This window comes from Euprymna scolopes, chromosome 1 (genome assembly GCF_053919585.1).
Source record: "Euprymna scolopes isolate OS-2025 chromosome 1, ASM5391958v1, whole genome shotgun sequence".
Taxonomy (NCBI): Eukaryota; Metazoa; Mollusca; class Cephalopoda; order Sepiida; family Sepiolidae; genus Euprymna; species Euprymna scolopes.
This window is the reverse complement of record NC_136482.1, coordinates 179,882,522-179,898,420: the sequence shown is the minus strand read 5'-3', so window position 1 is coordinate 179,898,420 and position 15,899 is coordinate 179,882,522. Positions and strand designations below refer to the sequence as shown.

At 29.9% G+C, this 15,899-nt stretch overlaps 1 protein-coding gene across 25 annotated transcripts in view; it reads left to right on the top strand.

The window, feature by feature from the left end:
• LOC145277800 (neurofibromin-like) overlaps nucleotides 1–15,899 on the top strand; it is a 345,586-nt gene that overhangs the window by 290,302 nt on the left and 39,385 nt on the right. For 18 of the 25 annotated variants that reach the window (XR_013868216.1, XR_013868215.1, XM_080129724.1 and 15 more), the window contains one exon: nucleotides 3,679–3,725. The exons of 6 other annotated variants lie outside the window; for them this stretch is intronic. Coding sequence is in view for 17 of the 19 variants with exons in the window: in XM_080129724.1 (XP_079985850.1) it covers nucleotides 3,679–3,725 (47 nt within the window). In the remaining 2 variants the exon portion in view is untranslated. Of the gene's footprint in view, nucleotides 1–1,403; nucleotides 1,424–3,678; nucleotides 3,726–15,899 lie in introns of all 25 variants that reach the window. One more of the 25 variants, XM_080129786.1, reaches the window with a different exon arrangement.

Genomic DNA, 15,899 nt, shown 5'->3' with positions numbered 1-15,899 from the left:
ATCTCTACAAATATACTATCACCATTCATGGAGTATTGTCATATTTGGGCTGGTGAATCTATGTCCCATTTGAAATGTATCTGTAATTTGATTGGCCCCCACACTTTCTTCTTTACTGCAACCTCTCTCACAGATGTGATGTTGCTAGTCTCAGACTTTTTTTATAAATACTATTATAACGTGTTCTTCTGAATTCTAATAGAACTGATCTATTCTCTGCTTCCTTTGTTCCAACTCATTTGACTCATCAGTTTAGTTGTCTTCATCAATTCAGTTCTGATACTTCATTATAATATTGCGTATTCCAGTAGCTTCTTTTCAAGATTGAGCTAATAAACATTTTATGATTTTGCCATAATCAGCTTTCATTGTTGTTGGCTCTTTACATCAAGTGGCTTCATAAAAAAAATCCTGGAGAGTATTGTAGGTTTTCATATTTTCCAGTTTTTGTCATTCACCTTCTTGATGTCAGTATTTGAGCCATTGATGTTGCTAAGCATCAGTTTGGTTTTCACAACATTTTGATCTTCATGCTGTGTCCTACAAAGGTTTTGTCATTGTGATTGCCTAAACAAAAACATTTGTTCATTGACTGAAGCTGTAGTTGTATTTAAGTATATTTCACTTTTTTCGTAATGTATCCTGTTTTAGATTCCAATTTAAAAATATGGACACAAGTTAGAACAATCGGTTTTTGTCCAGAATTCCCCCATATTAAAAAAGCCAAAATCAAGAAAAATCTGCATGGTGTACATACCCATGACAAAACGAAAATATCGTATTTCAAAAATCATGTAAATATATCTAGTAGTTTTATTTTTAAATAAGAAAATCAAATTTTCTGACTGTCTCACCTGCCATTTTGAAAAAAAACCCAAAAAAACAACAAAAAGAAAAAAGAAAAAACGATGAGAAGCAAAGAAAGATAACAATAATTCATAGATTTATGTTGTAATGCCTACAAATTCTATTTAAAATGATTTCCTTTATAAAAATAAAACTACTTGATCAGTTTACACAATATTTGGAATGTAGTTTTGTTTCATGACTTATGTACATCATCCGTTTTTTTTCTTTATTTTTGATTTTTAATATAAGGCACAATAACTGAAAAATGATTTAAAAGCCATTGGTTTTTATCAAACATTCAATTAGTGCCTGATTTTTTTCTATTTATTAAGAGCTTAAAATTTTCATTGAAAATTTTAAAGTATTGAACAATAAAAAATGAAATTTAATTTACAATTTGATATTTTCCTCTATTGGCAAAGCATGTAATCTTAACATAGAATTAAGTTACTGTCTTTTTGGCCGCTTCTGCTTTTCTAAAGCTTCTCCTGTTTAACATTTTTTATTAGATTGAAATGTCTTTTTAATCAGCATTTTAATTTATGTCTTATCAGGTTGTTCGACAAAAATAATGGTGAGTTTACCATTTGTGCTTCTCTGTTCACCACTGTAGAGGTTTCTCTCATGATTAGATAAGAATATAAAAATCGAGTGTCAACATAATCTTGTATGTTTCAAATTAAATTGTTAATTTTTAAATATTTTTTAATATGAAATTTTAAGAAAATTTTCTCTTTTCGGCAGAAGAAACAAACAGGTATTCTTTGTTAGATTAAATTAGTATCAACATTGCCTACTTTTATACTCTTTCATCTATCCTATAGTTTGACTGTTAGTACACTACAGATGACTTGGATATCCACTCTTTTCATTTCTGATTGCCTCAGCGTGTCGCTCAGCTTTAGACCAGTCCATTTTCAAGATATTCTACTCTGGGATTTAGCAGAAAAACCAAACGACAAAGGAAAAAAAACCAACAAATATACGATAAATAAATGTTACCATAGCTAATAAGTTATTTTCTACCTGCCTGACTCGGTTTTATTCTTTTATTCTTAAGTAGTTTTAAATGTTCTTTTTTTCTTTTTCATTTGAAATATTTACTTTTCACAAGATCTAAGTTAACAGGCATGGCCGCTGCAGTTTTCATGTATTGGCAGCCATCTTTGTTGGCTAGGCCTTGTGAATAGTAAATATTTCAGATGTAAAAAAAAAAAAAAAAGCATTTGAAAGTACTTTTAAAAAAACAAAACAAAAAAAAACAAAAAAAACAAAGAGCCAGGTAGGTATAAAAGTCACTTTTATTGGCTACGGTAATATTTATTTATTCAAATTTACCCTTTTTTTTTTCTTCGTTTGTTGACTAAATATCTTTCTCCTGTCATGTTATTCCCTGTCTGCTCTCTTTTCCCATCCTGCATTATGCCTTGCAGGATTGTCTCAGCAAGTCCTGTCAATCATGCGACTCATTACTTTAGTTTGTCTCTTTACTCTGTGGTCAAACAGTTGTTGTAGGAGCCTAATTGTCTGTCAAACTCTGTTTCACACTTTCTCATTGATCACATGATTTCTGTAGCAGATATTGAGGTGTTTACAAAAGTAACACATCTCTGTAACCCATATCCTTTATAGGTCCTACTGTTAGGGACCATGATTCACATGTATACAAAATCTAATCTTTGAGTCGAGTGTTATATTATTTCAGATGGTCTTGAGAACACTGTTGTATACGCATACTATATCTACATTTTGGATTTCTGGTTCTTTCAAGAAAAGCTTTTCTCCATTTCTATACAATCAAACTGTTATTGGTGTTTCTGAATCTTTTAGAGGAATTTGATAATTCATATCATTTGGATTATTCAGGCTACTGTTTTCATCTTGAGTGTTATTCACACGTTTTGGTCGATGTAGCTTCTGATTTTCTTTAGGTTTATCTGGTCGAACTTGGGAATCTTTGTCTGATTCGGGAATCTACACGGAATTTTGAATGGACCCATTTATTTAATTCACAAGGGTAGTATGCTCCTGTTCCATCAACCATGAGAGGGTAGACATCCTAAGTAATTCACAATTGTATTTAAAGAGTTGCAAAGGATTGATCTGCAAGAATCCGTGGCATAGTAGATAAAATACTTGGTAAAATTCAGTTGTAAGTTACACTTTTCTGGAGGTTGAAGGTTCAATCCTAAGTGTTGGCAACAAACAATATACAATTACGAATTAAGATTTCTATGAGAGTATGCTACCCCGAGAGATTAAATAAAGGGTTCTGTTTGAAATTCTGTGCAGATTCCCAAGTTTGACAGAAAAATTCCAGAATTCAATAAGATCCTTAAAGAAGGTTGCAGGCTACGTGTGAATAACACTGAAGATGAGAACAGCAGTTATAATAAGTCAAATAATATGAATGTCATTGGTGTTGTCTTTTCTTACTATCCAGTTCTGTTCTTCTATAGATTTTATTTTCAGACTCATAACACAGATGTTTCTATTTACAGGAAAATAACAAATAACTAATATTTTTATTTTATTGTAGTTTTTATTCATGCAAGAAAAAATATTTTATTAGTAAACATTACTTGTTAATTGGTAATGATAAATACTCCAATGTCTGAAAACACCTCATTAACTTTATCGAGGGTTTTTTTTTTTGTTTTGTTTTTTTGTTTTTTAAAGCATTAAAGAAAAAGACCAAGTTATTTCACGCTTTGTCTCAAATCTCAATAATGATGAAGAATCATTTCTTCGTGAATTTAATTCTGAATATATTCTATTTTATTTATTTTTTTACCTGACCACCAGATACAGTATTCACTTTTATTTCAGGTATAGGATTTGGTGGACTGTGGAGGTTTGCTGGTGGCTTTTCCAAGGTAAGCTGTGAGGAATGGATACTAGCCTTGAGCACTGCTATTGTCATTGTTCAGTATGTGTCACTTCCAGCCTTGATCCCAGCATCCTGTGGGCACAGAAATATGTCACCTTATGGGAGACACATCATCTGCCTTACAAATTTGTCATTCATATATATTCATATATATACATATGTATATATATATATTTTTTTTTTTATTATTAGAAGTTAGCCTAAAAATTATGGAACGCTCTCTATTTAAATATTTTTTTTACATGAATCCATATTTGGTAGTTTTTTGGGTTTTTTTCAGGCTTGTTACCATATTTTATTGAAAGCAATTTTAGAAAATTGGAATTTGATTGGAGTAAAAATAATGTAATTCTCCATGTTTTTTTAATTTTTTAATTTAAGGTGAGGGGGATATCTCCCATTTTTGGTTGAATGTCTTTGTTATTAAAGACTGCCTTAATTACATCTTAAACATGTCTTAAACTCTACACATTTATTAAAAGGCATTTGTCTTATCTGTTGCCATATTCTGTGCTAGAACTTAGCTGAATAAAGCACCTTTATATTCTCTACAGCATTCATTTTATTGGCATCAAATTCTTATTAAACGTGAAATTAATCAGAAATAAATTGAGCCATATTTGTTTTTCCCTGTGTTGAATATTAAACTAGCAAGAAACAATTAAGATAATTTGCTTGAAAATTCCTTCAAATATCTGTGTGAATGTTTTTCTCTTATGTGTTGTTCTTACTGTTCTCTCTGAGCTTGAAACTTCCCATAAAATTCTTTTCGCCAACGTTGCATGTTTATTTATTTTTGGAGCAGAACATATTATTTGCTCTCCTTTTTACAATTGTTCTCTGCAGTCTTTACTATACAAATGCGTAAAAGTTGCATGGACTGAAAAAGAAAATCCCATTTCAATTGTATGAAAATTGCATTCTCATATTTGATCTAATTGATGAATAGTTTTTTTTTTGTTTTTTTTTTTTAAAAGTAGGGATGATTTTGTATTGCAAAATAACTTAAGCATTTTCTTTGTGTTGATTTCTTTTAAAAAGTTTTTCTTTCCCCTTATATTTCATTCTACAGAATGGCTTTGATTTATCTGTACAGGCAATGTTTGCATAAGATGGTGATCAAAATCCTAAATGATTTTCTTGAAAGACAGATTTTATAATAAAAACGGAAGGAGTTTAACAAGATATAAGAGTGCCTAATAAAACTGTCTATGTATGTAAGTGCCACAGTTTTTCACAATACAAGTTTTACTGTTCAGTTTTTAGAAGGGTTGATGGGGGGAGGGGGGTAAAGATGAGTTGAAAAATCCATTCCAGGAATCTCTCCTGCTAAAAATTGAAATTTCTCTTTTAAAAATGTTTGTAATCTGAAATGTTTGTGCTTAATAATATTTTAGAAAATTTTTAGAAAAAAAATGAATGTGGAATTGTAATTTGATTATAACTAAACAGTATCTGATTCTCTGGCTCAAATAACCTTTTATCTGTTTTTATATTTTGATTTGTGTTAAAAAAACAAATGAAGAATTTCCGTCAGCCACAACTGGGTAGAAGTCATAAGCACTTGGCAATTGCATTTTGAGTGGTGCCTGCACTGAGGATTAAACCTTCAACTTCCAGAAGTGTAACTTTTACACTGAATTTTACCAAGTTCTTTATTCACTATGCTAAAGGTTCGACAGAAAGATTCCCGAGTTCAACAAGATACATGTTAAAAAGGTCAGAGGTTATATTAACCGAAACATGAAAATATCGTTTAAGATGAGAATAGCAGTCCAAAAAATCCAAATAATATGTATTAATAATAGATTTTCAAAACTGTTAAATATGATTTTAAAGTAAATGACATGCATACTAGTACAACACTTGCACATATTTCTAAAACAATTTTTGTGTTAAAGTATAGTTCTAAATTGTCTTTCTGTGTGTGAAAATCATAAGAGTTAAATAAGAAATATTCCGGAATAACTATTTTCATCTGTCAACTTTTGAAATATGTAAAAATAAGTTTGAAAAGAAATATGCAAGAGAATTTGACTGCAAGAAAATGGGCATGCTAGTTTGCTAAGTAACTTGAGCACAGACGTTTGCTTACGTACAGTTGTTAATGCGAATGGCCTCCTCAACAAGTGAAAAGAAGTTTGAGTTAATGTTAATTTTAAAACAATCCTTTCCAAAAGGTTTCAGCATTTAGATCTGTCTAGTAAGTGCTTACTAATAGCAAAAGTATGTTTCAAATTTAAGAAATTAGGCGGTTTTCTTCCTTTTGTAGTTGGTGTATCCGGTGAAAAATGGATGCTTTTATGTTCAGTTCTACAATTGAATCTCTTAAAAGTGCCACCTTTCTGCCTGGAAATATTCATATATTAACTCACTTTTTTGATGGCTAAGTAAGCAATGCTGATGAATGGTCGAATGTTAAATATGAATCATTATAAATGAATTTGTAGCAAGGCAGTATTTTGTGACGCTCTTTAATATGATTACTGAATTGCAAAGAAACATTGATCCGTTTTTAGATGTGCCGGACATGTTTGTAAACCAAATTTTTTAGCATTGAAAAAATGTGTAATTTTATTTTAGAGGCAGAAAAAATATAGGTCTATTCTTCAGGATAACCATTGTGTTATAATGTATAGGTTTCTGTCCATGTAATCTGTTGTTTTATAATTTATTTCAAGTGATGTATGATAATATTGTATTTAAGATAATAATATAATAGAAATATATTTACACCTGAATATTTTTTAATTTCACTGATCCGATAGCGTTAACACAAGTTACTAATATAATTAAACACATCAGTAAACACTTGATTCATACTAATTGAATCATGATTAGCTGATGCCATATAAATTATACAGGATTATTTCCCTTTCCTCAATGTCTAAGTTGTTTATTTGTTCATTATTAATTTTATGATCTCCTTATCCGCCATGGACGTAACTATTTCACAGAAAAGAGATCTTTTTCTTTAACTGTTTTTACTTTTTCTCAGATATATGTAGCATATTTTTTTATGGTTTAATATAATGATTAAAAAAATTATTTTTTAAAACATGATCATCACATTCGGTTTAAGGTCCAGTTTACACGCAGGTTTATGTTGGACAAACGTAAACTAATACCAACAAAAAATGTTTGAAAACAAAACTGTAACAGAAAATCTATAGCAGCATCAGATAAATTTTAATGAAATCTGGTGAGTTTAATCAGGAATAACAGATTATATCTAGCAAGATTATTATTATATAGATGGCTAAAAAATAGTATTTTTTTTTTAATTTATTTATTGAGTAGGAGGAATGGATTAGTGGAGGGAGGAGTTTTATTTCATTGAAGAAAATGTACAGTAATCATGCTTGCCTCCAATCTTCGCTGTCTTCTTTGCCTGGCGTAACGTTTTTTTTTTTTTATGTAGATGCATTCTTTTTATTGACTTTTAGAGATGAGTAAAATGTGTTTTTTAATTCTGTTTAACAGCTTGAATTTTATTAACATACCGTGTATGCCTTTTATATATATATATATATATATATTCATACAATAAAACAGACCATATTTTTTCCTCATAAGCACATAAGTAAAAATACGCCCTTTTCACACTGAACTACTTGCTTTTTGTTTCTGATTAAACTTTTCATTTCTTTTTTTTTTTTTTTTTTTTTTTTTTTTTTTGCTTCAATTTAATTTTTGCTTCATATATTTCACATGCCTTACTTTAGAAATTAATGACCCCCCCTCCTCAATTTTATTTTGCTGATGCTCTATGCTTAAACTGATTTGGATAATTTAAAATATTTTTGCTGTATCATACATACATACATATATATATATATATATATATATATATATATATATATATATATAATATTCATTTATAAGGTAAAATATAAAAAAAATACTTCCACATTTATTGTATGATTATTATTGTTTTGAATAAATATCTATTAACATACGCACACATATATGTATAGTAGCAAAAAAATAACCTGCTTAATGGCCAGCTTTTATTTTAGGTCCAGTTTCATGTAATTTTAGAAGCAAATAATTTTCACAATGTTTAAGATAATATAATAGAAATATATTTACACCTGAATATTTTTTAATTTCATTGATCCAATAATACTAACACAAGTTACTAATATAATACAGATATGTTTTCTTCAACACATAAGTAAACACTTGATTCATACACATTGAGTTATTCATTAGTTGAGGCCAGGTAAATTATACAGGATTATTTCCCTTTCCTCAATGTCTAAGTTGTTTATTTGTTTATCATTAATTTTACAATCTCCTTAACCGCCATGGCTGTAACTATTTTGCAGAAAAGAGATGACTTTTTTTCTTTAACTGTTTATATAGTTTTCTTTTCTTAGATATAGTTAGCATATTTTTTCATGGTTTAATGTAATAACTAAAAAAAAAAAAAAAAAAAAAAAAAAAAAAAAAAGGATTGCTTTTATAAGCATTATCATCGTATTTGGTTTAACATCTCTTTTTACATAGCTGACATTGGACAACTCCCAGAAAAATGTTTGAAAATAAAACTCTTTCCTTTTATGATTTGTAAATGGAAGAAGATGAAAGTCAGTTTTGATTCTTGCCATTTCATGAGGTTCAAAAAAAGATTACCCTCCTTCTCCACAAACTATGAACTGAAAATGGTCAAAAGAGCTGCGCCTATCTATATTAAATTACACTGGCAAACAGATTTCCAACATTTCAACAAAAAAAAAAACATAATCTGAAAAAATTAGTTTTTAATTGATAGTTTTTCAAAGTAAACAAAAAATAATCACCAACAATTTATAAAATGACACCCTCCCAATCTTTAAAATATATTTACTGATATTTTTGTCTTGAATTAAAAATTAAGATTATCCCAAGTATTTTTACATTTGACTATGTTTTCTTATCACTATGTAAATTCCGAATCAATTGATGTAATCAGTGAAAAGCCAAACATGGTAGTAAAACACAATTATTTTAATGAAACCATAAACTGTGCTTTTATATATTTCATTCATTATCATTCTTTCTATTTATATCATCTTTTTTGCGATTTCTTCTCACGATTTAAACAAACATTTTGCTAAAACATTTTATGAATAAGTAAAATGCTTGGTGATTTGAAGTTAAATTTCAAAAAAATGCATTTTAGGTAAAAACACTATTACATACTTTAGGTGTCCTGTTGAAATTAGTAAAAATTCACCAAGTTACAAAAAATTAAGTAGAAAAAAATAAAGTAAAAATAAAATTTATAGAATTACATATTTTTATCATAATTATTGATGCAGACTTAAGATCCATGGGAGGAAACTGCATTTTTATTTTGACAAAATAATTGGTATTTTTTGGAATTGTTGATAATTTCTGCATGCCATGCAAGTATGTAACAGTGTTTTTATCTAAAATGCATTTATTTGAAATTTAAATATCGTGGACAAGCACTGAATTTTCCTTCCTACTAGCCTGGGTGCCTGGTGTTGCCCAGGTGTTTGGAAGTGTGTGTTGAGCAAAAACACAAAAAAAAAAACAGTAGTATTAGCAGGCAGGCAGGCTCAAACCCATACCATAAAGGAGGAAAAGAATGTAAAAAAAAAAAAAAAATGTGACGTCTTTGCTGTTGCACTCATCGCTAAACCGGAAGTGACAAATGTTTAAATTAAGGCTAGTCAGTCGAAAAGAGGGGATAACTTTCGAAAATATAATCGAAAAAGCGACCTCTCCCTGTAGAAAAGTGTCCAGTTGAGGGTGAATGAATTAATGTTTTTAGCCAATTTTTCGATATTTGTCATCTGAAGGGTCGCGCTTCAAAATGATACTAATCTCATGAAAATCCGTCGCTGCTGTCAAAAGTTTTTGAGAGACATACTTACATACATTTAAACAGCCAGTGAGATTTATATTATAGACTAGCGAGGGGTACCCGGCGTTGCCCGGGTGTTTGGAGGTGTGTGTGGAAACTCCGGGGCTGGGGGGGTAAAAATGTTTTGGTAGGTAAGTAAGAGGATCGAACCCGAATCCTTGAGGCAAAGTTGTAAATTAAAGTGTGAAAAAAAAAGTGCGACGTTAACGATTGCCCCACCGCGAGATGCTAACGAAAACACGTTTGAATTTATTTAATTACTTGGATTTGGCAGGTGCCCGTTTTAATGAGTTAATGAGGTCAAGTTTGACTGCGGAATAGTATTTCATTTACTGCAGGAACGCTTCCCAAGATGCTATAGGAAAAAGACTAACCCACATGTGGCGAGCAACAAATGTTGAATATTTATCTTCCCAAAGTCGAGCAAATTAAATAGACAGGCGAGCTTCGTTGTTAACTGTGAGATATTATGATTTATATGTGATATAAAAAGTTTGAAAAGGTTGTTAGGCGAACGACCGCTTCTCTGAAAAAAGCCTTTTGTAGACATACAGAAAAAGTGAACACACATACAAACATGCATACATTTTCGCTTTTATATTTATAGATTATACTAGTGGGAGTACCCGACATTGCCCAGGTGTTTGTAGGTGTGTGTGTGTTGGGAGGGGGGGGGGGCGATAAAGCAGAACAAAAAGGAAACTTAACCCTGTTTAAATATTAAAAAAAAGATGTTAAACTTAAAAAAAAAAAAAAATAAAAAAAAAAGTTTTTTAGGTATAAAAGAAAAAAGGGGGGGGAGCAGGTAGGCTCGAACCCGGAACCTTGAGGCCAATAGGCTGACAACATACACCTGCGCTACGCAGACGGAAGCAATGTAAGATGTTAAATTTAGCGATTAAAAGGTGAATGAGTTCAAATTGAGGTAAAACATTGCGCTATTCCGCAGTTAACTATTTCTGCGAGGCAGTTTTTAAGCGGTCAAATCCGCACTTAATTTTACTGCGGAATAGTTCTTTTGAGGTTTTTTTTTTTTTTTTTTTTTTTTTTTTTTTTTTTTTTTTTTTCCCAAACTTTGTCTGGTTTTGTTTCCCCAACGTTTTGGGGAAAATCAGCTCCCCCGTTTATTAAGGGAGTGTCCTAATAAAAGCAATTATCTGATATGACGGTGAAAACCGACATTGACGAAACATCATCGCTTTCTGGACGTTGTTCCTTGGCTAGCCAAGAACAGCTCGTTAGTTTCACATCAGTTTCGCTTTTATACAAAAAAGCCGAATCAACACGTTAGAAGCCAAAATAGCAATAATTTTGTAAAAGTCGCTGTAAATAAATCTAGGCGACACATGCGTTCACAAATCGTAGATATTAATTATTATCTAGTGGGTATATAAACACTTCAAAGCGATATTACCCCCCCCCCCCCGGTAAACCCAGCATAAAAAGCCTTTCTTGGACATACAAAAACTCTTGCGCACGTTTTGCCTTTTACATACATATATATATATATATATATATATATATATATATATATATATATAATTCTAATAAAATTCTAATAAAATTTAAAAAAAAAAAGCATATCTTTTACAGAAATGAGGAGGAAGGGAGGAGTATTTTCTCAGTCTACTATATAAAAGCATTGTCAGAAAGTGAAAAATTTAATATAAACTTAGTTGTTCTTATTAAAAAAAATATATAAATAAAAACTGAGTCCTTCTCCAGTTTTGGTATTTAACATGCTATGAGTGTTTCAGACTCTGGAGTGAGCAACACAAGCCAAAATCCATGCAATTGAGCCTCAAAGGTTAACATCAGTCAAGGTGCATGTAGTCGTATCACTTATGTACTCAAGCAAAGTGTTCGTCAGTCTGTTATACTCCCTTGTGTCCAGGATATCCCAATACGTTGTGGAGTTGATACAAAAGGTAGCACACTGTTTATGATCAAACCACTTGACATACTGAGCAAGGCATCGTTTTTTTAATTTTATTTTACTCCAAATAAGGTATATAGTCACTTGAAATGTAAAGGGCTACTATTTGAAATCCTGTCTAATAGGGGACTGTGGGGAGTTGGTTAGTAAGACGTCTGTTCACATTACATTTAATCTTTTGCTTGTCAGTACAGTCAAGGAAGCAGGAAACAGTAGGTGGGGGGGTCAATAGTCTGTCGAAGGAAGACACTAGGTTTTCAGGCATTTAAGGACCTCAACAGAGAAGGGGTTAGTCGGAGGTATGTATGTCAAGGTGATATAAGTGATAGTTCATCAGAGCACATTCCATTAAAGTGCTTAAAAAAACCAGCTAGGTGATGGGGCAGAGGTTGGTATTTCGCTGATAGTGCGGAATCTATTAGATTTGGCTCCAAGAGTGAGAGATACACCAGCCTAGATGTGGCATACTTTGAGTTTCTGATGAATGATAAGATTTTTTCTTCCAGTTTGCAACTACATGTTTCTCGGGGTTGGATCATGGTGTTCATGGCAATCAATTATAATAAGCACATTTAGAGGTTTACAAATAATCGTCATAATCGCTACAGCAATTTTGCTTTCGCAGTTCAAGTTTGTGTTTCAAATTCTTCTGAAGTTTCCTTTAGATAAAACGTAGGTTTTTATTTAAGAATTTGACTTTAAAAAACGAAAATACAGAAAAGTCTCTGATGGTATGTACTTATCACATAACAAAGATGTCATATTCGAAAAATTAAGTGAATTAAGTTTTTTTGTATAGAAAATATTTTAGGATTTTTAGCAATTTTAATAGTAAATATGTACCATTACAAGGCTCCTTGATAGTTCAAAATGAGTTGTCTCCCTCTTATAAAAAGAAATGGTGAATCAAAATATAGTGTCTCGCTTCATAATAAATTTGATTTTCTTTTTTTTCTTTTTTTTTTTTTTAACTTGATCAATTTACTTGATTTTTGGAATATATTTTCATTCTGTGATGGGTATGTACATCATAAGGGTTTTTCTATCTCTCTCTCTCTCTCTCTCTATATATATATATATAATATATATATATATATATATATATAAAGTAGTATTCTAAATAAGAACTGAAACATACTATGGTAAAAATGAGGATGCTGCAAGACTGTCAACCTCCAGATTCTAAGAATTTACCTTGCAAGAAAAAATATATTAATATTAACTTTTACTAAGATTAATGCTTTGTTCTAAACATTTCATGAGTTGATTATTTCTTTGATTTTTGAAGAAACTGTCTAAATGGAAAATCAATTCTCAACCTAAATTTAAGGTCATTAACATCACACTGTTACTTATATTGGTAATTTGTTGTGTAATTTAAATATGTAAGAAATACCGCTAATAATGAAAACTTAGCATACATCATTAAGCTACAGAAGAAAAAAAAAACATTGCATAGATGAGTGAATTTTGAGAAAGCCGGAGAGCAATTTAAATATTAACGTTAGTGGGGAAATTCACTGACAGCTTGTGCAACTTACACGCAGTTATATTTGGACAATGTTTTATACTGTAATCAATATTTAAATAATCAGAATTTTTTTGTTTAGAAATAAGTTAATTATGTTTATGTATACAATCTAAGCTTAACGTTCAATAAAATTTTATAAGAGCTAAATTTATAATTTGTAGCTTGGAATAAATTGAAATTCAATTTTGTTTTTTATGTCTGTGAAATAAAAGGATTTAATTTTAGGAAAAATGCCTTTGTGATGTTGATGTAGCAGCCTAAAAAGAAAATGCTCACCTGATTTTGAGTTTTATGTGAAAATGGAAACTAGATGAAACGGAAATTAAATGAAAAAATGAAAGTGTTATGTAATTGTTTTTTTTTTTTTTTTTTTTTTTTTGTCCCCCCCCCCCCCAAATCTTGTGTTATTATTATTCAAAATTTAAGTTTTTAATTGGAATAAAAAATATTTTAGAAAATGTTAAAAAGTATGGTGTTTATATTGGTACTAATATATTAGAGTGGTACCAACTTCATATACATTAATTGGAATTAATTTATAATATAATTTTTCTAGTTTTTATTTATATAAAATCAATGACAGTAGAAAACATTGTTTTCTCAAAAATGATTATGATATGCACAAAGAAAGCAAACACAAATGGTGAATTGGAAACCATTTTTCAATTTTTTTGTTTTTTGTTTTCCTAGATTTTAGCATCCCAAATTTGTCTTACAAATTGGTACTGCTCTAATACATTACCATACTTTCTAATATATTTTTCAAAATATTCCTATAATTTAAAGATTTTGAATAAAATACTTTTTTTTTATGTTCAAAAACGGAGTTTCACTCAGTTTTTTAGGAGTGTGCTGGTTTCGTATTTTATTTCAGTTTCATTCAATTTCTGTTTTTACAAAAAACTTAAAATCAACGGTCACTTTGTTTCTAGACTGCAAAATTTCCAGTATCGTCTTTTCTGTTTCTCTCTTATTTCTTTTTTGTTAGAAATACTTCAACCAAAATTGGCAAGTTGTAAAGTATTTTTTCCCCCTCCCAGAACCGCTTCATGGGTAAAATTGAAGTGGTTTTTAGGAATGTAGAGATAGGGAGCTTACTACGTCCTTTTAGATTTGTATAAGTCAGGGGACCTCTAGGGTACAGGAAGCACACCAAACAATATTTATGCACATAGTTTCTATAACATATTTCATGGTTAGAAAATAAATTTTTTTTTTTTAATTTTTTTTTAAATGTTTTCTCCATTTTAAGATTGGGCAAATGTGTTGATTGCTTTGGAGGTAAGTTTTTTGTGTTTTTTTTTTTTTTTTCTTACCTGGATATTTATTACTGACAAATCCAATTTTCCAGGTAAATATATTTTCTTTATAAAATAATCTGATAATGTTTCTACTGAAACCATAGCAACAGTTTTTTTTATCTTTTTTTTTTTTTTTTTTTACTTAAATTTAAACATTAATAATTAGAGTTATTTCAAGAGTAAATTTTTATTACAAAATGTTCCATATCTAATTTTTATATGCATCCTTGTATCTGTGAGGCTTCGTCTGTTGGTCATGCTTCAGTTCAAAATAGTATTTTCATTGCTAAATGTGCAAATTCAATGGATGCATTTTATTTTAAATGCATCCAAGTATTTCTAGTAGAGGCTGTTTGTCAGTTTGTCATGATAAAGTTTGAAATGATATTTTCATTACTAAATGCCAGAAATGGAAGAACATTGTTTTAGGAGTTGGTGAAAAAAGTTATACTTGATGCAAAATGCATAAAATCAAATAAAAAGTTAACATTTAAAAAAAAAAAGCTTAAAGTTTTTAACATTTTTTTTGGAGTATTTTTCATCTATTTTTTTTTTTTTTTTTTTTTCATTAAATAACAAAACAAACAATGCTTTCAATTTCAGATCTTAAAACCAAAATGTTATAATATATACATTATTACTTAGACCATAGTTGTATTTTTATTTTATCAAATTTTTTTTTAAGTCTTTAATTTCAAAGTGAATTCTATTGTTTGAATTCTGCAATAATTTGCTCAATAACAAATTCTGGTACTTATGCAAAGAAAATACTGTGTTATTTTTATTTTTTTGATTCAAGTTTTTACACTATCTTTTGTTTATTAAATTGTTAGCTGAAAGTATAAAATAGTTACAAAACACCTTCCCCATGTTAAGAATAGGTTTCTAAATAATTGTTTTTATTTCAGCACAGTAACTTCACTGCATATGTACCAAAATTCCTTTGTGTTTATACTTAATTGTTTTCAATTACATACAAATTTAGGAATTTCACTTTCAAATCTCATATATTTGAAATATTAGGCTTTTAATATTATATCTAGATCATCTCTTAATATAATAATTTTTCATCTTAAAATTCCATGTATATCCAAAAGCATTTTAGATTTTGCTCTGATTGGAATTTATTCTTGAAAAATAACAATTCAATTTCATTATTTGCTTAAATTCCTTGGTAATTAATTACACTTGTTAAACATTAGGTTTTCTTGCTTTACAGTTGATTATGGTGATGGAGATTTTAAAGGGAATATACATCACTGCTGTTGAAAATGCCCTCAAGTTTTTTTATGATACTATCCTCACTCCTCTCAAGTATTAGGTGGCTATGTTGGTGAAGCATTATACTCCACCATCTGTCCCCCCCCCCATCCGCAGAGAGTAAAAGTCCCTCAGTGGGGCTACCTGTTGACAAGATCATGGTGATTGAGCAGATCATGTTCAAGGTCCTATTAGGTATGAGATGCAACATGCCACTTGGGCTAAGACAGGCGGTTGGATAAGCCCGATCCATT